Source organism: Filicampus tigris, chromosome 20 (genome assembly GCF_054856515.1).
Source record: "Filicampus tigris isolate MCC_2025a chromosome 20, RoL_Ftig_1.0, whole genome shotgun sequence".
Lineage (NCBI taxonomy): Eukaryota > Metazoa > Chordata > Actinopteri > Syngnathiformes > Syngnathidae > Filicampus > Filicampus tigris.
This window is the reverse complement of record NC_141236.1, coordinates 13,049,063-13,068,845: the sequence shown is the minus strand read 5'-3', so window position 1 is coordinate 13,068,845 and position 19,783 is coordinate 13,049,063. Positions and strand designations below refer to the sequence as shown.

The 19,783-nt window shown below is 46.3% G+C and overlaps 3 protein-coding genes across 5 annotated transcripts in view; 1 reads left to right on the top strand and 2 right to left on the bottom strand.

Moving 5' to 3' along the window:
• Window positions 1-122: 122 nt before the first annotated feature.
• On the top strand, window positions 123-2,943 carry fam167ab (family with sequence similarity 167 member Ab). Its single transcript, XM_086018022.1, has 3 exons — window positions 123-622; window positions 1,946-2,329; window positions 2,526-2,943. The coding sequence occupies exons 2-3, from the start codon at window positions 2,012-2,014 to the stop codon at window positions 2,787-2,789; spliced, it is 582 nt and encodes a 193-aa protein (XP_085874148.1). The 5' UTR covers window positions 123-622; window positions 1,946-2,011; the 3' UTR covers window positions 2,790-2,943.
• A 729-nt stretch (window positions 2,944-3,672) lies between these two features.
• ccm2 (CCM2 scaffold protein) lies at window positions 3,673-9,965 on the bottom strand. Of its 2 annotated transcripts, XM_086018020.1 has the most exons (11): window positions 9,548-9,965; window positions 8,178-8,354; window positions 8,004-8,087; window positions 7,616-7,799; window positions 7,396-7,532; window positions 7,168-7,303; window positions 6,880-6,934; window positions 6,650-6,785; window positions 6,284-6,422; window positions 5,302-5,656; window positions 3,673-4,078 (listed from the first exon to the last, which is right to left on the bottom strand). In XM_086018020.1, exons 1-10 carry the CDS (start codon window positions 9,575-9,577, stop codon window positions 5,343-5,345), a joined length of 1,392 nt encoding a protein of 463 aa, XP_085874146.1. In that variant the 5' UTR covers window positions 9,578-9,965; the 3' UTR covers window positions 3,673-4,078; window positions 5,302-5,342. The 2 variants fall into 2 exon arrangements, with proteins under 2 accessions (XP_085874146.1, XP_085874145.1); XM_086018019.1 differs by having other exon boundaries at window positions 3,673-5,656.
• Window positions 9,966-10,684: 719 nt separating this feature from the next.
• The window catches only part of xkr6b (XK related 6b), a 32,060-nt gene continuing 22,961 nt past the window's right edge, over window positions 10,685-19,783 (bottom strand). Inside the window, exons 2-4 of one of the 2 annotated variants that reach the window (XM_086019475.1) lie at window positions 17,223-17,419; window positions 16,457-16,874; window positions 10,685-16,376 (exon numbers count right to left, since the gene is read on the bottom strand). In XM_086019475.1, coding sequence (XP_085875601.1) covers window positions 15,932-16,376; window positions 16,457-16,874; window positions 17,223-17,419 — 1,060 coding nt within the window. In that variant the 3' untranslated portion in view covers window positions 10,685-15,931. Of the gene's footprint in view, window positions 16,875-17,222; window positions 17,420-19,783 lie in introns of both variants that reach the window. The other variant, XM_086019474.1, reaches the window with a different exon arrangement.

Genomic DNA, 19,783 nt, shown 5'->3' with positions numbered 1-19,783 from the left:
GTGAGTAATGTGTGTCCACAGCTACCAATGTATGTGACGGTTATGATAAATATTAAAATATATATGGGAGTAATCATTTTTAATTACTTGATAGAAAAAGTTACGTACATTGTTTTAGTGTCAGCCTGTTTCCGAAAATATATCCTGAGAGTGCAAGGCCGATTAGACACATTCAATATGGCGAAACACCAACGTAGAGTAGCAAGCTAGCAACGCATATCTTCGATTGACATGCAGTAAGTTTCAGGGCCGGTCTGACACACCCAACATGGCGAACAGGCTGTCATACGCCAGCAACGGGCCAACCCACTCGAGGCGGCGGCGTATCCCCGGGCAACCGTTCCCCACCCCTCCGCCGGTAGCTGCCGGCTCCAAAACAAGCGGACTCCTCCTAGCAAATACCCGAAGTGGGACGGAGGGGAGGGAATTAAATTTAAGCGCAGCGAGTGGGTCTTTTTTCCCCCCAAAAGAGGGGCTCCGTACGATGCCCTTCACTCATGTACAGTACTTTGCTTCCGACAAGTTAGGGACACGGTCGAGACGATGAAAGGACATTTGAACGAGCTCCATTCGAGAAAGTGCGTTTGATGCCTTTGAACGCTTCACCAAGACGAGTCACGTGGTAAGAACTACCTGTCAGCTGTTAATACAAAATGTTAAAAATCGCCTGCTTGAATGATAAGTATGATATATTTCTTTTTTAAGCGTTTGTCATTTAAATTAAATTAAAATGATACAATTCATGAAACGTTATTAACACACGCCTGTGAAATAAATGTAACTAGCCGTGGTTAGCATGTCTGCCTCATAGTTTTGGGGCTCGAATCTTGGCGCACACATTCCAGAAAAGTGCATGTTAGGTTAATCGACGACTCAAAATTGTACCCCAACTCTCAACTCAAAAGTTACCTGGGATTGCTCCAGCTCACCTTAACAAGGATCAGCAGGACAGAAAACGGAGGGATGGCTGTAAATAAATTTCTTTTATGGGGAAATATGCTGAATAAGTTATTTTGTATAAAAGAATGCAATGAGCCAAACTTTCCTAGAAGACATCGGTCAGAGCAGTCAGGTTTTGGCAACCCATAATAATCGGCTGGATGTCTTAATGCAAGCCTATCATTAGATGCAATGAGCTCACTGCCGGTCAAGCCTGTTATGGCTAATTATGGGATTATGGGACCACTTTGACTGATTATTATTATTATTACTACAACATGCACATTGTTTGGGCTGGCTTCGATGTGGATTTCATGCGTCTTTCCAAATACCAAGTCAAGCAAGGCATTGAATTTGGCGACAGCAGAACCGCAATCCAATTTTCACTTTCTTTCCATTTTTAGTTGGCAACCCGTTGAGGCGGCGAACAAGTCAAGCTAATAACATTGATTGATATGGTGATCGTTGACAAGGATCAAATATTCCGTCTGCCGTTACTTTGTGATTCTTTTTTTGTCCGGCAGCCTATTCACGCAGGAAACTAGTTGGGTCTGAATGACTGCTTTCGTTCATTAATGTTGAACTAGCGTGGAGGAAAACGTCATGTTTAAAAATGAATGCGTCGGTTTTGAAATAAGACAGATATCAAATGTGTTTCTGAAGAAGCAAAACCTCTTTTATGGCAGCCTGTTTAGTCACCAAAATAAAACACGAATCTGGAGACACGTTTATTTTCTGTCAAGAAATGTTGACATTGACTGACTGTTAAACGCAGTGCAGCAAAGTGAGCAACAAACCTGACATAGGGAATGCAGGTTAACTGCGGAGCCATGCATTGCCAATGCGGTTGCTATGGCAACAGAAGCGCAGCTGCCATCATTTGATATGTGACAAGTCAATTGGCTTAATCACCAAACTGGAGAAAGACAAGCCACTAACTATCGTGATAATTATTTTCACTTGGCCGTTGAACGACTTGTGTTCTCTCTCTCCCTCCCTCGTCTAGAGTTCCAAAGAACTTGAGGAACTCTTCAGAATGTTCTAGAGAGTGTGGAGAAGCAGCTCTCCAAAAATGGAAGCCAGTCCGATCACTTCCGAGGCGGAGGCGGGGGGACGCGAGGAAGACGAGCGTTCGTCTTCGGGCGATCATCTCCTGACCCTGAAGGCCTTGACGGAGAAACTGAGACTGCAGACCAGGAGACCTTCCTACCTGGAGTGGAAAGCCAGGGTGGAGACAGAAAGTTTCCGAGGCTCGAGTAGCGGAGGAGCGGAATCGGAAGCTAGCCGCAAACGGGAGGACTCGGGCGTGATCCGGTGCAGGTTGCGCTCGGGGGTGTTGAAGGCCTTCGAGAACGTAGACGAGGCTCTCGGCTGGCTCAGGAAAGAACTGGTGAGATGGTTTCCAAGTTCTGAAATGTGATCATTAAAAACCCCACGAAACCTGCTCCTAATGATGCTCTTAAAGACAGACCCGACTAATCAGCCTTATGCTTTTCCCCCCCCCGTTTTTATTGCAGCCCACCTAGGCAGGAATAAAAATGGCTGCAGAGTTCACAAGCAAGCGTTCCACGGGTTTTGTCTTTCAGAGCGACATGCGCGCGCAGGACCAGCATCTGGCGAGGCAGCTGGTTGGTCTGCGCGGCGACATCAGCAAGCTGCGGATCGAGCAGGCGTGCCAGCTGCACCGCCGCATGCTCAACGACGCCACCTACGGCCTGGAGGAGCGCGACGAGCTGGCCGACCTGCTGTGCGAGTGCCCCGTCACGCCGGGCCTGGGCCTGTCGGCGCCGCTGCGGCTCATCGGCGTCACCAAGATGAACATCAACTCGCGACGTTTCTCGCTGTGCTAGCTCGTCATTCTCGTGTGGCGTAGAGAAGCTAACGCAAGCCTTATTTGCTTGCGCGTTTGCTACAAATTACCGGTGTTTAGAAATATGAGCTACAGCAGAAGTTAGCTCAGTTGTGTTTGGTTTTGCAAATTAAAAAAAAAAACAAACACTCAGACTTCAAGTTGCGGTTGGATAACCACGCGGCGAACACTCGCGCTAACGCCAACTGACAGCGGCGCCCCACGAGGGGGGGGGGGGCACGAACACAGACGAAAGGCTCTTTTCAGGATCCCGTCCGTCCAAGCGGGTGATCATTTTAATAAAGTTGCGGCAATATAAAAGTGCCAGAACAATCCCGTCAACGCAGACAAATGGGATTAAGGATTAACGTTACGGGAGGCCAATTAGGATGCTTTCAAGGACTTCACGCCGCGTTGTTAATAATTCATGACGATCGCTCGCCATCCAATTAAGATGCGTGGTTGCGGGCAAATTGCGTGCGATAAGAAACGTGTTGCACTTGCAGCAGGAAATTCTTCATTGTCGTTGTCGGAGGCTAGGTTAAGTGGCGGTAGCACACCAGCGGCCCACGTTTGCGCGTTACTGAGATGAGATTGGCTCAACAAATGTAGCACAGACCCCGTGAGGGTCTGACCGGGTGGAATGTGCTCCAGTCAAGCGGGAAACTTTCCCAACTTTGATGGCATTAGGAAGCTTTCCTGTGACGGAACGCCGAGTGACGTTCCAGGCTTGTCCGAGCACATGATCGCTCAAAAGCGATCACAATCAGCCCCCGCGGAAAGCCCGGGTAGAAAACGCACAGACCGCCACCGTTGCGATCACACCGCCAAAATGAAGCGAACTGTGCTCAAGTCGATATGAATGACAGTGTTGCAAAAAAATGTTCCAAAAGTAGCTGTTTTTTTTAATGAACATCTGCACGATTCCACCGCGTGTCCTTGTGAGGGGCGACTGTGCTGCAGTTTTAAAGGCACAATTGTGGATCAACGCCAGCTAAATAACACAAAACTTGAACCCAGGGTTTCCCAAATTCTTCCAGAAAAAAATGGGTAATCTTCCCTTAACGGACAAAAAAAATAAGTGGAATATTGCCAAAACATTTACATCAACTGTTGATTATACGCGCAGAATCCAAAAGCCTTTACGTCAAGAAAAGCTGCTTGATGATCAAGCGGCCATTTTGGGTTCCCCGTGCCCCAATTTGGGAATTACCGCTTGGACGAAAAAGGGCTGTTGTTGGCAGCATTTTGGTGGTCTGTTCCCAAAGTAGGATGGAGTATGGGAGTCCCCTGTAAATTTACAAATTTGCATTTGTTGGGAACCTCCACAATTAGCTGACATTTCACCTATTTGCAATTGTTGTGCTTTCTGAACCAACCTACGCACAAGGTAACGCCAAAGCACTGTTGAAATTGTAAAGTAGCACAGTAATTGGTCCAAGGACGTAAGTTGAAACGATAGCTCTCCATTGACAGATAAGCTTTGTATGTTGGGGAGGAGCTAAGTTTAGCCTGGGTTTTTATGGAGAGTCTTTGTGCACATATTTCAGAAATCAAATCATCTAGAAGCCATTTATGTTTAAGGTTAATGTAAGATCAGTTTGAAATGGTAATAAACTCTTTTGGGACCACTGTTTTTGGTATATTTAGTTTAAACAATGAGTATAGGAAACTATAAACATAACTTTATTGTCGTGCCTTGGCACCAAGATGCTACCGGATGGTGCCAAAGCACACATTTTATATTAGACATTGTTATGGCCTGAGCACGAAAAAAATATTTATTTTGTGTGTGAATAACAGAGGACAGGTTTTCCACCACCTCAAAGAAAGAATAATCCACAAATTCTAAATATGCAGGGGTTCACTGTGCATTGCGGTTTAAACTAATAAAATAGGCAATTACAAACTTTTAGTTGCAGTCAGGCTGACTTATTTTGGCGATAGAGCACCAAGCATTGTAATAGCAAAAAAAAAAAACCAACTTGTGATTACAAGTAATTAACAATCCCTAAAAATGTTTATAATTGTCTCTTTAACTGGTGGTGTTCCACAAGGCTCAAAGCTTGGTCCATCCTCATAAATGTCAAAATTACTTAGATAACATATATAAATATGTCATCTACAAGTGTTTTTTTTTTTTTTTTTTTTAAATACCATATCCTTGGCACTAAACCATGGCTTTTGGCAGCATCTCGAGGCATCTTAGGGTGTTTCAGAGAGCACAAAAGGGGCAATAGTTTGAAAACACAAAAATCCACCAATTGCAAATAGGTGGGGGAATGTTGTACACTAATAAAGCGGAAAATCAACAACACACATCGGCAAAAAGTAAGGCAGCAATAATAGATAATAAAAGCGTCAGTCATGACTCCATAAACTTGTGAGGAACGGGTTGTCGCTACATTGCTGACAGCAGTGGCAGATACTGCCCGTAAGTGAGTACAAAAATAACAACAAATTGACTGCATGTCGCCCTAAGTGCATTTGATTGACTTCATATGACGACTAACCTTCAGTGTGATCATGTGATCAATCAGTTCAGTCTGAGGGGTTACGACGTAGCGCCTTCGCCATCCATGCTACAGCCCAGCGCTTCGATGTCGTTGCTGATGTCGCTGATCATTCGGTCCCACTCGTCGCCCTCCGAGGCCTCCCCCCCGTCCTCTGGGCCCTCGTCGGAGGCGGCGCCGTCTCCGCCTCCCGCTGCGCCGTTGCCGTTGGCGGCGGAGTCGGAGGCAGAGCTGGCCGCCCGCCGGTAGCGGCCGAAGCTGTCGGTGATGATGCCGCGGCCGTCCTTGACACCGATGGTCTCCAAGAAGTTCTCAAAATGCTGGCTGTCCTTCTCGGGGATGAAGGGACGCAGGCCTATGACGGCCGGGTAACAACATGAATATATGTTGAAGGCACACAAAATGGAGTACTTGTTGCTACTTTACTACTACATTAGCGTAGGTTAGTGATGGACTACAGCAACTTTCGACTTGGGTTATGTCACTGCCATAGGAGAGGAACTCCTTTGTAGCCCAGTAGAAAGATACTGGTGGTGTTCCACCAAGCTCTATGCTAGATCCTCAGGTTTTCTACAATATACCTTATCTAAATTTCACAAATGTTACTTGGCATTCCAGTGAGAAACTGGTGGTGTTCCGCTAGGCTCGATACATAAATGTATGTCAGCATTACTTAGCTGCCACAGATGTTGTTGCACAACATTGAGGTTATAAACGGTGTGCAATAAACTAGTTTCACAGCAGTGTAACAATACGTCTAAATATTTTTCTAACAAAGACTTATTGTAATTATGACTGTACTAACGTGATAAAGAACTACGGCACTTTCCGAAAAGCCTGCATGGCTCCCCACTGGCTTCTGTGTAAAGTGCCGAGGCGGCTTAATGCGGAACGATGTAGCTTTTAACAGCCTTTCCAAACTCACTAAAGTGGAATTTTTAACATGGAAATATTTTCAGTAGAAAAAGAGAAGAAGTCATACCAAGCAGAAGAAACTTCCTGCTGTCTCCATAGAGCTGCCGCAAGTTAATGCAGAACTCGTGGATGGAGGAGCCGTTGCGGTAGTCGTGCAGCAGTGCGGCAAACTGCTGGATTTCCTGGGAGGACAGCTTTGTGCGCAGCTGGACGGCACAGAAATACGAGCACGTTAATTATAACTACAGAATGCAATTTACCGTATTTTCCGCACTATAAGCTGCTACTTTCTTCGCCACGCTTCGATCCCTGCTGGTTTAACGTGACGTAACTTCTTCACGGGTTTTTACCGATGAGATGCTGCAAGCTGTCAAAAGATTTGCCCCGACAGCATAATGCTAATAATGTGGCCTACTTAAGAGTGAAGGCATACCGTGGTCATGTAATCCTGTAGCAGCTCGGCGGCCGTGGTGCTCAGCTCCCCTTCGCTCGCCGTCTTGGCCTGAGGGGAGGCGGGGCCGGACGCTGAAGGGGAGCTGCTGTCTGCTTCCATCGATGCCTGGAACGGACTTAAAAAAAAAGGGGGGGGGGGGGGGGAGTTGTACAAGAGCATCAACTACTTTCATGTACAATGTGAGGAAAAACGAGAAGGTGAGCTCTTACAAAGGGCTGGCCTCGCCTTCAAATGCTTCTTTAATGTCCTTGCTTGACGAGTCATCTGAGTTAGACAAAAAAAAAGTTACAATTAGTACAATTCCCTCCCCTCACTCTTTCCCTCTAACATGTGCCCACTCATGGCAGACGGCGAGGCGCTCTAAAGCAGCCACAGGGCACATGCGTTCTTCGAAATTGCGGTATTAGTCCTCAAAATTTGAAACTGCGATACTAACATTTGAACATTTATTTATCAGCTAGCCATTTCATTCCTGACACTCAGTTTTTAATGCTTACCGCTGTAGAGGGAAAGATGTCTTGTGGGCGTGGTGGCTCCGTCAAAGATGGCTCTGTCCAAGAAGTCGATGGTGGACTCGGTGTAGACAATCTGGAAGACTTGGCTGAGCAGAAGGCACAGCTCCTCTGCAGCTGCCTGACACACAAAACAGCAATGAATAATATTGACAACCCCCCCCTCCCCCCCCATGGTAACTGATGATAACCAGGGAATCCAATCCAGCATACTTTGTCGTCGACGGCGAGCACGAGCAGACAGCACACTTCCACCAGCACAGCCCCGCTCTCCGACAAGGAGCTAAGCGTCTGAGATTTGTTGAGATCGGGACAGGAGCTAGGACAGGGAGAGCCTCCGGATTCCTGGGCTGCGGTGCCGAAGCGGACAAAGGCTCCGTCATTCAACATATCCGCCCTTCTTGGTTTCCGCACTCGCGCTCTTCGCTCGTACCCGTCTTGATGACGACGAGGTGCAGGGAGTCGTCCCGGATGTAAGAGACGGCGGCGATGTCGTGGATGGGCACCCTCAGGATGATGTCCTCGCCATCGCGCCACACCAGCTTGACGTTGTACGCCGACAAGCTCACCACGGCGTCCTGCTCCGACGTCAGCTGGCCCGCCAACTGATGCGACTTCTGCACACGGGATAGTCCTGCTTATCCGGTACCTCACTGCCATCCACTTTCTATAGCGGTTGCCCTCATTAACTTGACATTTACAAAAAATGGACATCGCCATTTTACCTTGTGCATCCGCCCGTTTTAAGAATCACAAGGGGCCCTGAAACGTGAACGATTCCACCCCCACCTATTCTAAAGCCGGTGATTCAGATGACTTACTCTTGCATTGTCAATGAGCTGGAGGACTTCAGTCCTGCTCGATGGGTTCAAGTATCCTGGCACCGATGTCAGCTGCCCCAAATACTAGAGAGAACACAGCGCCGAGTTGTTGATTCGAACAGTGTCAATAAAGTTTAGTATGAGAGAAAACCCTTCTTTGTGTTGTTGCCTCACTTTGACTTCCTTCTCGATGTAGTCGTTGAGCAGGATGTCGGGGTCGATGCGGTGGTCGGGTTGTGAGAGAGAGACCGTGTGGAGTGCCCGGCGCTCGGCGGACTTCTCCTGTGCCTTCTTGTCCCGTCCCTTTTCACCCTTCAGGAAGACCCGCTTGAAGGGCGACACGATACCAGGCTAAGGGGGTAAGCGCAAAGGGGAAGTTCAGAAAACACTGAGGCGCTTACGGTAATACACGGTAGGGATAGACCGATTATCGGCCAATTAATGCAATGGGAAACGAAGTGCAGTTTTCTCTTCTACTGTATCAAAACATTAACCATAAAAGCTTCCGAGCAAGCTTCTCAACAAGTCTATTGGTTCGAATTTCAAGACCCTACCTCGTACTCCATGCAACCAGATGCTAGCAGATTTCCGTGATTGTTTAGTTGTTTTACTCTTATCACCTGTTACCTCGCGCTACGCTCGCAGAAAGTGACAATGTTTCACGGCGCGACACGTGAGGCACAACAACAGAAAAGGGGAAGCGCCTCGCCGCCGTACGATAACGCGTGAAGAGGAAGTGGACTGCCGCAGCATCCTGTGACGACACTGGCGCTCAAACTTGACTGCAGACTCCAAGGAACAACTCTGCAGATGACCACTGCATTATTTAACAGTGTGGCTTCACACGACAGGTGCATTAACATTGTATGTTTGCTAGAGAAATGTGAGCTCACGACGGTTCCATTTGAGCCAGTGCAGCGGCACAAAATTTGACAAAAATCCATCCATCCGTTGCACCAGAGTAGTGGTTGAAAACTACTTTACATTCGACCGGTGTGTGAATTTGATATTGATTAAAGAATAATTAAATAATTCAGAACACAACTCAAACCATAGTTTTAACTGTACAATTACCTCGGCTGGTCATTTTTCTAAAAAGCACAACTCACTATCACCCTCAAGTGGCACAGACGAGAAGTGCAGGACCAGTGACATCACTACAATGGACTGCAGACAAAACACAACCGATTAAATACATTTTAATCCCGATGGAAATATGGATTATTTCTACAGTACACGGGGAAGAACTTTACATAACTGTGTTATTGAGCTGGATGAGTGTGATGCTACTAGAGCTAAGTAACGCTAAATCTCAGCGCCACAGTACTAGACCCCAATTTTTATTTCATAATGTGCACGCGGTTAATGTTGTACTATTTGGTACAAGCGGAACGCCATGACGCATTAATTAGTGTTTTTACGAGACGGTCTTAACTTTGGTTCGACGCGCAAAAGCGGGTTAGCATGCTAGCCGGCCAATGATGAGTGAGTGATGGGTTGCTGGCTGGCTGTAAAAACAACCCCCCCAAAAAGTGTTGACTTGCCTTTTTCACTTTTTTCACATCTTCCTCCATGTCTACGATGAAGTCCTCTGCCTCATGTTCTGCTCGCCGCCTCCTCCTCCTCTTGCGTCCAAGCGCGACGCGACATAACCAAAACGAAGCTTTTGTGGTAACTCCTTCCGACGTTAGCTTAGCTTCTTAGCCTAGCATGGGTGAAGTCAGCCCGAATTTGGCGTGAGCGATAAGCGCCATTCTTAATTTTGGACGTGTCCCGAAGTCCTTAGGCGGGGAGGCGCCATACGAGTCTTCCAAACCGAATCCAACGGGCGTCTGTTTAGCTACACACCGCGCTGAATGCTCGCGTAACAAAGTCGGACAAAACAATCCAAACTTTTCAACCGTGCCGCCATTTTGGGCGTCGAATGCAGCCAAGCACGCACAGCAGCGCGTCCTTGTGGTCAAGTGGCGACACGCACCCACTGCACGCTCAAGATTTGAGACACACGAGAAACCGTCAAGTGTTGTCATATACAAAAATGAAACATTAAATCCAGGATAAAAATTATGCTCTCCCCCATATCTATGATTATGGTCTTTTATAACGTTTGTAAAATATATATTTTTTTCCAAAACATGAGCTACCTTTTACCCATTTATTTTATTTCCCCGACTGCAGTTCAGCAGCTGTTTGAAAAGCTTGTTGTGGCCGGCCTGTCACTCTGCTTGACTGCAAAGTATAATTTACGCTTTTCATGGCAGGCTTCTTGAGACAGGGTCTGTTCTGGACAAAGCACACAGCGGAAGGCCTGCTACTACCACCACTGGTGAAAACATCAAACTCTTAAGCCAGGAAAAGTCTTTCCCGAGGGCTGCACTGGAACTCAGCATCCACAAAAGCTCCATTCAGTGGATGCTTCAGAGCGTGAGAACGCTTTACCCGTCACAACTCCAGCTTGTTCAAAGGCTTCAAGCTGAAGATGTTCAACAACCTGAAACGACATTGCTCAGGGGTAACTTGTCACCCCCTGTGTACAAACACAAATCACAATCCCGCAAACATGACCTCATCTATACTTCAAATAAAATGTATTCTATAAATTCACAATGTAAGTCAGATTTTTATTTCAGTTACACTGGGACATAAAAATGTGAAAATACACACTGTGGCTGTATTGCACTTTCAAATACCATATTTATTTTTTCTCTTCTGGGATGAACAGTCTCATATATGAATCTACAGTAAGGCTTAACATTATATTTTCAGCATAATAGTTGTAATTTCCTCTAAAACAAAAAACATACAAAATAAACGTTAGCACCATATGTTATTAGTTATATTCATATTGTTCCCTAAAACAGGGCAAAAAGGTACAATACTGGACATCAGCCTTGCTATTTTTTTTCTCCGCCTCCTCCTCATTAATTGTTTACTCATGTTTTATATTTAACCACCACAATGAAATTCCCACACTGTACCATTTTTTTGTAATACGGCATCCATAAAAATCATATATAACCCCGAGGTTATTTAAATACACACCCACAAGCTAACACAACCTAGAAATCAAGGGAATATCAAGAAAAGCAACATTTTTCCATAACAATTTGTAAATTAGCAGCAATTGACACACACCCATAGTTGCTCGGTTGCAATATCAAATCCATGTTCCGATAAAATGTCACAGCCAAGTCTACGATAAAAACAAAACAAAGAGATACACACAGATAAAAGGACATATAGATGACAGGAAGTTACAACACAGCAATCACATTCTAGATATATAGACTTTTTTTTAATTTTTTTTATTCCATTTGCAGTTTGTGCTCCAAAATCTAACTTTTCATTGTTCCAGACAAACCCCAAAAAAAGCAGCTGTATGCTGAGAACATTATAACACCATGTGAAGACTAGCTGTGGCAAATCAAAACGGCACCATATAAAGTTTGGCGGTAGATCGTGTGTGTAGATTGAGGTGCTGGCGCTTTTGAGCATTACATGTTGTTGTTTTTGGGACTGTCTCGCTTTTGTTGCTCTTTGGAAAGCCCCAAAAGTGAACTCGGCGGTCCACAGCGTTAGCACCACTGGATGAGTTTGTTCAGCACCGGGTTGTAAATGCACTATTTGCTATACTGTAACGGAGAGAGAGAGAGAGAGAGAGAGTGGTGACATCAGAGTGTGGCGCTAATCCACCGTGCCCCGCTGCTGCACATCAATGCACAAATCAGAGAGGGTGATGGAGATGCATGCTGAGAGATGGCGGCAAAATGAGGTTGTTGCGAACCACTTTCTTGTTTGATCTAATGTTTGTTTTGGAAGCGGGAGAAAAAGACAAACGCATAAAAAAAAAATAGTCAACAATCACTGACTGAGAGTGCGTGGCTAACATCTGGTATGAGAAAATAACATAACAACAACTATAATGGATCATCTTTACTTGATCAGACATATAATGGAACCTCTAAATTTGGACCAATGTTGTGCTTCCAGTACGTGTATGTGAATGTTAAGATTCGTTCTCCAATAAAATTGTCGTCTTTGTGTTGCCAAGGCCTTTAGAATTGGTTGTGCTGGCGGTAACCTAAACTATTTCCGTTATTTGGCTGTTTCTTCAACCGATCCGATTTCCAATTCATCCTCACAGAGGCAGCCTTCGATGACCTCAGCATTTGTCGGTCGCCTGATGGGTTGGTCAGCGCAAAACTGGTTACAGCCAACTTCAGCTAGCAAAACACGTCTGTAGCGATTTGTATCAGCATTGTGGTGAGCATGTATCGTATTGAAATGTTTTATGTTTTTTTTGTTTTTTTTTAATGAAATACAGTAAATATTGATTCTGCCTGATCCAGACAATGCACTTAGCACAGTTGCGTGTTAGATCGTGTTGCGACGCGGTAGTAACTTCAAGCGTCCTGGGTCCCTTGAAAGGTGCCATATAAGTTACAATTACCGGTATTATTATGAAGTCAAAAAAAATCAGTGGTTGACCAGCATCCTAGAATGAATCGACTTTAGAGGCTCCGTTGTATGTGTGAAAAAGCTGGAAAAGCTCAACTCAGATACACAACATGCTTTCTTCATCTGCAAATGACCCTTCAAGGAAACAAGAGACACTCGGGTCGTCGACAAATTGCTGCCTAAGCCGACAGGGTTTTCGAGCAAGGCGTCATCTGGTTCGGGGCGAATTCAGGGAGACAACCACATGAGACTCGGCGGGGACACAAGAAAGTGAAGTAAAGAAGGTGGCCTCGCAGTTTGCGGCTGCCGCGGCCAGACTGAAGCACCCCGAAAGTTAGAAGGCACAACAAGGACTGAGAAGAACAAGCTTCTTGTAGAAACGCTCTTGCTGTGCATTGCAGCTGCTGCCCAGAGGCGTTGGAAATGTTTTGTGAACATAACGCCATCACCGCGACAACTTCAACCTTACGCCATGTACAGTAAGAAGCTTCAATTCGCAGTCTATTGTCGTTTGCTTAGCTCTTGGATTCCCTTTATCACTGAAATCAGTTGAGTAAAACACATCATAAACTAAAACCTAGGAGTGTAATTTGTTCTGTGACCAAGATCGTAACTTTTTGAATAGAATTCATAAGTCAAGGGCATACTGTGCTCGGTTTCTGACTGTTGGAACCCTTGTCACAAGGTTGCACTGTAGAACTGTGTAAAATACTGTATAAGTCCTAAAAACTCCGGTTTTCGAGAGAGTTGAATGAATTAATCCCGTTCTAAAAAAAAATACGAATAAAAACATGAAGCACCGAGAGAGTTAAATGTTGAAAGTCATCTTTTTTCACACTCGTAAAAGTAACCCTTGAATCACAGTGTAGTTGCACCTGATTTGTACATGTGTCCCTGTCTGCAAAGCATCAGCATTGTTTGTAAATGAATCATATATGCCAGGGAGTTAACATCTGCCAAAAAAAAACAAAAAAACAATTGCCACAAATTTTCCCAAAAGGAAAAATGCAAAACGAAGGTGAGGGGCACCAGGCGAAGTGCCGTCCAAGATGTGGCGTGTTGAGCACATTCTCAGGGGTGACAACTGCATCGAGACACCCCTGAGTCAGCTGCTTTAGTGGTCTTGGTTGTTGGTCCTGAGGAACCCCTGTATTGTCTGTTTTACTTTGTACTTGAATGCTCTCATGAAACCAGTCACCCACTAACAACTCATTCACTGACAACATACCTGCAACATGTGGGAACAACTCTGGGCTGCTACACTTGAAACGGGGGCCTTCTCTGGACTAACTTGCCGGACCTCAAGGTACAGGTCAGGTGTGTTGTAAAAGTGTCAATGGTTAAAACAAAAAAAAAAGAAAAAGTAGAAACTGACAGGGTTCTACCTCAATGCCGACCGGGCCATTGAATGCTTAAAGAGCTCTTTGTGTGGTATCTTAAATGTTTAATCCCAAATATGTGACTCAACAGTTCTCAATTATTCGGGTCTGAACTCAACCTCTGGGTGAAGGCAGACAAAGTTTTCTGGCAGTGGACCTCAATGCAGTCTCAACCCAGTTGGCAGAGACATGGAATTGTTTCACGGGGGTGCGTTATCAGTCGGCGAGAGGATACAGCAGCAACCAGGGATACTGTAGAGTGCAAGGCCCTGCATCTACGAGAACTGTGGCAAAGGACCAAGAAGACTTGAGGAACCCGTCAAAAGAAAAACCCATAAGTTGGGATCCATGAGGAATCCCTTTCTGTCCCCTCAGGAACAATGGACGCTAATGTACTTTGCAGGGCTAATTACTGGGCTCCTAGATTACACTTCACTTGTCCAAGGTATGGTTCGGATCGATAAACCCCCAATGGGGTTGCATTCGCCCAAAGGAAACTAGGCCAGGTATGTTTCAAACTGAAACGTCAAACAATGCGAAGTGTGCGGAACTGACGCAGTATGAAGTACAACTTCCGAAGATGCAAGTCCGGTAGCACTGCTTTTTCAATCAAGGTCAAGTATTTATACCATTTCCCTGGTCAAAAAGGGACAGGTTATTTTGTAAGCTTTCAGTAAAACCCGTTAAACTATCACCTCTGTGTCAAGACACCTCACGGTATGAGTGACACCAACGTGGTCCGCAGGACTCTTATCGGACACCAATGTCTACTATTTGTACCTTTACCAGGCTCCAAAATGGTCCAAGTATCTTCTAAAGGTTTACATTTCACGGGTACAAATGAAGAAGACCTTCTTAAGGTGCCAGCCTAGTGACAAGTCTCTAGACCTCAAAGGATACTGTCAGTATGCAGTCAGGTCCTTTAACACAGTTCTTTTCCATCCCCGGCTTGAAAAGAAAACCCTCTCACCGTTCACTCCAAACTTACACGCCATCTGCCATTTTACAGTACGATGTTATCAGGCACGTGTGGCCATGGAAAAGCAGAGGAGCCGTCAATCAGGACCAATGAAGCTCACCGTTTAGTGGCTGCATTTCTGCCAATACAGCAAAATACAGCAAGAGATTTGACTGTTTAGTTGGAATATTACATTATTTTTGGTTGTCAATAATGGAACAATACCATAAGGGGGTACTCTAGGCTGGAGGAGGGAATGGTGGAGGCTTTGCGGAAGGCCGTCTTTGCCTGACGAAGCCATTTGGAAGGCGTTTACATAATGGTTCCCAACCTCTCACTCAGAAAATGTGCTCTCTCTGTTACATTGAACACCCCCTTTCATTGTGTTGTAAATTGTGCTGTCGCCCTCTTGCCTCCACTAGAGGGCAGTCTGCAATGAAAAGATTTCATGAATGGGCGGAACTGATTGAAGGTCAGTGTGCTTCTGTTCCCCCCCCCCCACAGCCCCACTCTCTCACCATACATGATGTGATTACGATTGAGGATTTTGGAACGGAAATAGCAACAGGACGGGTTAGACCAGCTCACCAGCTCACATTTGCGATACCGTGGTGTTTTTCCCCAGTGCGGCCCAAGGGTCTCGGTAAACACGATCAATGTTTGCATTATTTACATAAAGAATGGCAGTAAAAGTCGGGATGTGCAAAAGACCTGCACCCTCTGACGTGCTCCTCCAACATTCCCATCGGGCTTACGCGCCGCGACGGGAGCGTACGGCTTGCCCTTCACAGGTATACGCAAGTCAATCAGAGCAATACAGAATAATGCATGAGACAAAATTCAGAATGAAACATTCATTTGTTAACTATACACGCATACACAGTCGCAGAGGGATTCTTTATATATAAGATACTGGAGGTTTGTAATATTATCTCTGTGTTTGTGTTTAGTTGGTGTTTTTTGTTTTGTTTTTTTTGTTTTGTTTTGTTTTGTTTCTCCAAAAATAAATCACGACTGTCAGATCTCACAAAAATGGACTGAGTGCTGAGGATCGAAGGAGGACGAGAGGGATGAGTGTCAAAAAGAATGCGCACGGGAACGCCCTTCAGAACGACGATTCGTACTGCAGGAGTTCATAGAGGAGGGGGCCATCCCTGTACCTGATGCCCACCGCATTGGGACTCACGTACTGCAGCACGTTGATGGTCCTGCGCAGGCGCCGATCGACAAAGTGTGCATCCCAGGCCGGGTAGCGTTTCCTTGGCATGTCTATTTTGATGAGGGGGCCTTCGGGTTGGATGGGCCGGCCAGACGCGTCCACCGGCTCGGTGGACCTCACCTGGAAAACCGGAAGGCAGGAGTCGGCGGCGGTTTCGTCGGACTCGTCTTGCTCCCCCACCAGGCCCCGCGTGGGCGTGGCCTGAGAGCCGCGCGGGCCCGGCGTGGGCGCCATGGGCTCGGCCTCGGGGGGTAAAGGCAGCCCCCAAAGCAATTCTGCGCAACAGGAGCTCGCCAGGACCCTCAGCCGGGGGCCCATGGGGTGCAGGACCCCGTAGTAGAGGACCATGCAGGCCACACCTGAGGCAAAGCACAGGAAGACGCTGCAGAGGGCATAAGAGGCATAGGCGTCGGTGGTGGCCGGGTCACGGTATGCGTACCAGAGCCCGCTAAGGATGGCGTTCTCTAACAGTACCACGGTGTAATAGACCACCATTCGGAAGCGCGTCCGCCCTTCCTGCACATTGAACCAGCAGAAGACGTAGACCACCCCGACCACCATGTTGAACAGCACCTCCTCCCATTTGGACATGCAGAAGTCGGTGCCGCCGTGAATGACCCAGAAAGCCATGGCGCACCAGTGGAGCACCACGAAAATGCCAAAGTAGATGTGGAAAACGGAGGCAAACAGGGCAAAAGAGAGCACCCGGGAGGAAATCGTGAAGAGCCGCCAGAAGAGGTGCACCAGAGCGCCGCGGTAGCTCATGCTCTTCTTGTCGTCGCGAGAGTCGCGCAGGAGTTTGTGGTAGGACGCTAGCACCCAGGCCAGGGACAGGAGGGAGGACAAGACCGAAGAACCTGACAAACACAACAAGACAAAGATACTTCAGTTTGTCACATGGGCCAAATTTCCATAGCTTCTTCTCATTTGGTGAGCATTTGGTGAGCTGGATCCCCCACCCAGCAGATTTTGGCCCACGTGAACCTAGGACCTCTCGACTGTGTGGCCGACATGCTACCCACAACCCGCGAAGTTTGTTTTAACCCATCGCGCGAGGGCTATACTGCCATCCAGCAACGTGCGAGCTAACCCGTCCCTTAGGGTAGCAACCGTACCCAATCTAGATCAGATCCGCATCTCAATTTACTGTAACTATCCAAAGCAACAGCGCTTCACGGTGACACCCTCGCCCGCCCTGGTCTTACACTGCTGCCACTCGGCCTTGTTGCTCTGGATCATGATGCAAAGCTGCAGCACCAGCTGGGGAGCGCTCTCCAGGAAAGTCTCCAGCAGTCGCAGCATGTTGACGTCGGCATACTCGTACATCATGGCCCAGTAGAAGCGCCGCTGGTTCTCCTTCTGCCGGTGGCTTTGGACGCCCAAGTACATGGTGCGGATGTACCTGTGGAGACAGACACAAGCCATCGGATCACTCCAACGTGATGGCGTCCATTCAGATGAAAAATAATACACAGTGGAACCCGGGTTTTCATATGCACTCGATTTGTCTTTCGACGATCTTTGCCATAAACGTTTTGTCCCACTTTTCGTACATCGGCTTGGTTTTTCTACCGAAACAACAACAATAACAACAACAATAACAACCCGTGACTTGGCCATTCGTTTCTCAGAATCGATGCTCGTTTGACAGTGCGTAATGTGCATTCCACAGTGCAAGCTTTGAATAACGACTCAAGTTAACAAGCCAGCTGGTCTGCTCTGCAAAACACAGAACACAACGGCATAACGCACCCTGCCAAAAGTCAAGCTTTCAAAATAAAAGCCTGTAGGCTTGAATTTTGACAGAATAGCACACCAATGTTGCCCTAACTCGTCAGAGTGTTGTCGAGCAGACCGGGAGTCTTGTTATTGCCTTGAGTTGTTAATGAAGGCTTGCACTGTAGAAAACGTCTTCTTTACACAATACGAAACGGTAAAAAAGCCAAGAATAGGTAAGGAATATATTCCCTCGGTTCTGTGGGAACCACAACAATTACAAGCGCAAAACATGCTTCTGGTTGGTTCGAATTTGAGGGATTATTACTGTAGCTCCAGACTGCGAAAGGCACTGTATGCTGAGGTGAAGGCTGGTATTCTGTGACATTTTCATTGGGACTGGTAAATGTCAGATGGAATCAGCCAAGCAACCCCCACCCCACCCCAATTCCTGTCTGTAATGACATGCCATAGAGACCTTACATGAGCCCGTTGTCGCCACCCACTAAGTTCCATTAGCCTCAGCGTGCTCAACTGCTCCGTACCACCGCCCGTGTCTGACACGGCAAGTGTCGTAGGCCCGGAAGATTAGCGTTGGCAAAAGCATTTCTACGCAGTATGCAAATAGTGCAAAAGTGAGGACACCGTTCCTGACGTGTGTGAGGGAATATTGACAAGACGACAATGAAGTTGTAGCATTATGAGTGGAAAAAGTGGTAATGTACCGAAATAAAATTATGAGAAAAAGATTTGATGAAACCAATGAAATCAGAATTTGATGAGACTAAACTACTAAAGCAATAATATGAGAAAAAAAACAACAACATAGTTTTGCGGGACTCAAGTCATAATTATTTTCTTATTGATTTTATTTTGGGACTTTGTATTTTAAAATGAATTGACAGAAACTATTTTTACCTTCCGGTCCACATCTTTCCTTTTGGTCTCAGTTGGGTTGTCGGATTCATGTATTGCCTGAGGCTTTTGCTTCATTTTTGTTGTGATGATTATTGCTCTTACTTTTATGGGATTAGGTCGTCGGGATTTGCGTTCCAGTTGTCTTGTCGAAGCATTTCGTAAACATGTTTTTTAAAGGTGCTGTACAAATCAAATGTATTATTATAATACATTTAGAATATGACAAGGGAAAAAAAGCAAAGCAGCAGTTCACAATACCGTACGGTAAAGAAAGGAGGTACGCTGTACAGTTCAACACTTTCAATGCTGCCAGAAAAATCAAGACTCGCTCCATCACACGCACACACAAACACAAACACAAACACCATGGTATCATGTTAACACTCCCGCTGTGTCTTTTCCCAAATGGCCGCCCGCAAATATTTCGACACACACGTCTCACTTGTCAGCTTTTGGCAAAAAGGGGATTTCCTTGGATGCGGTCGCCCCCTTGACGCCACCCCTCCCGTTCTCCCGCCGTCTCGCCCGCTCTTCCATAGAGCGCCTCATGAATTATTTGTGCCGCGATTGTAGCCCTTTGCTCACGGCTCGTTAAATCCGTAGTCAGTGCGTGTGCATGTGCGTGTGTGTGTGTGTGTGTGTGAGTGTGGTAACAGCTCGGTGCTCCATGCTCAGCCGTCTGCTGTCGAGACATCGGCGGCCATCATCATCATCGTCATCACTACACCTCCGCCGACACAAGCTTTGTTTGCATGCCGCACTTTACGTGTTCACAGACCCTGTGAAGTGAATTCAAAGATTTGTTTCGAAATAAAATACATTATACAGTACATGTTTGAAGACAATTCAAGATATCAAATTATTCTAGTGTTTATCCCATGTGTTATTCAAGTCATTGGATAAAAATGTATTTCGCTCCACTGAAGTATCTGTGACTTTGAATGTGTGTGGCTTTAAAAAGGCAGGGCCTGGTGAGTGACGTGGGAGTCAACAAATGAGAATGTAGAATCGGCTGTTGGATCAGGTTACATTGTTGGCTGGCTGTTACCTGGCTAACTGTTAGCCAGTCTCCATGTCGAGTGACTGATTGGAAGTTGCAGCCTTGTTCTTATGACGTTTTTTTTTTAAGTCA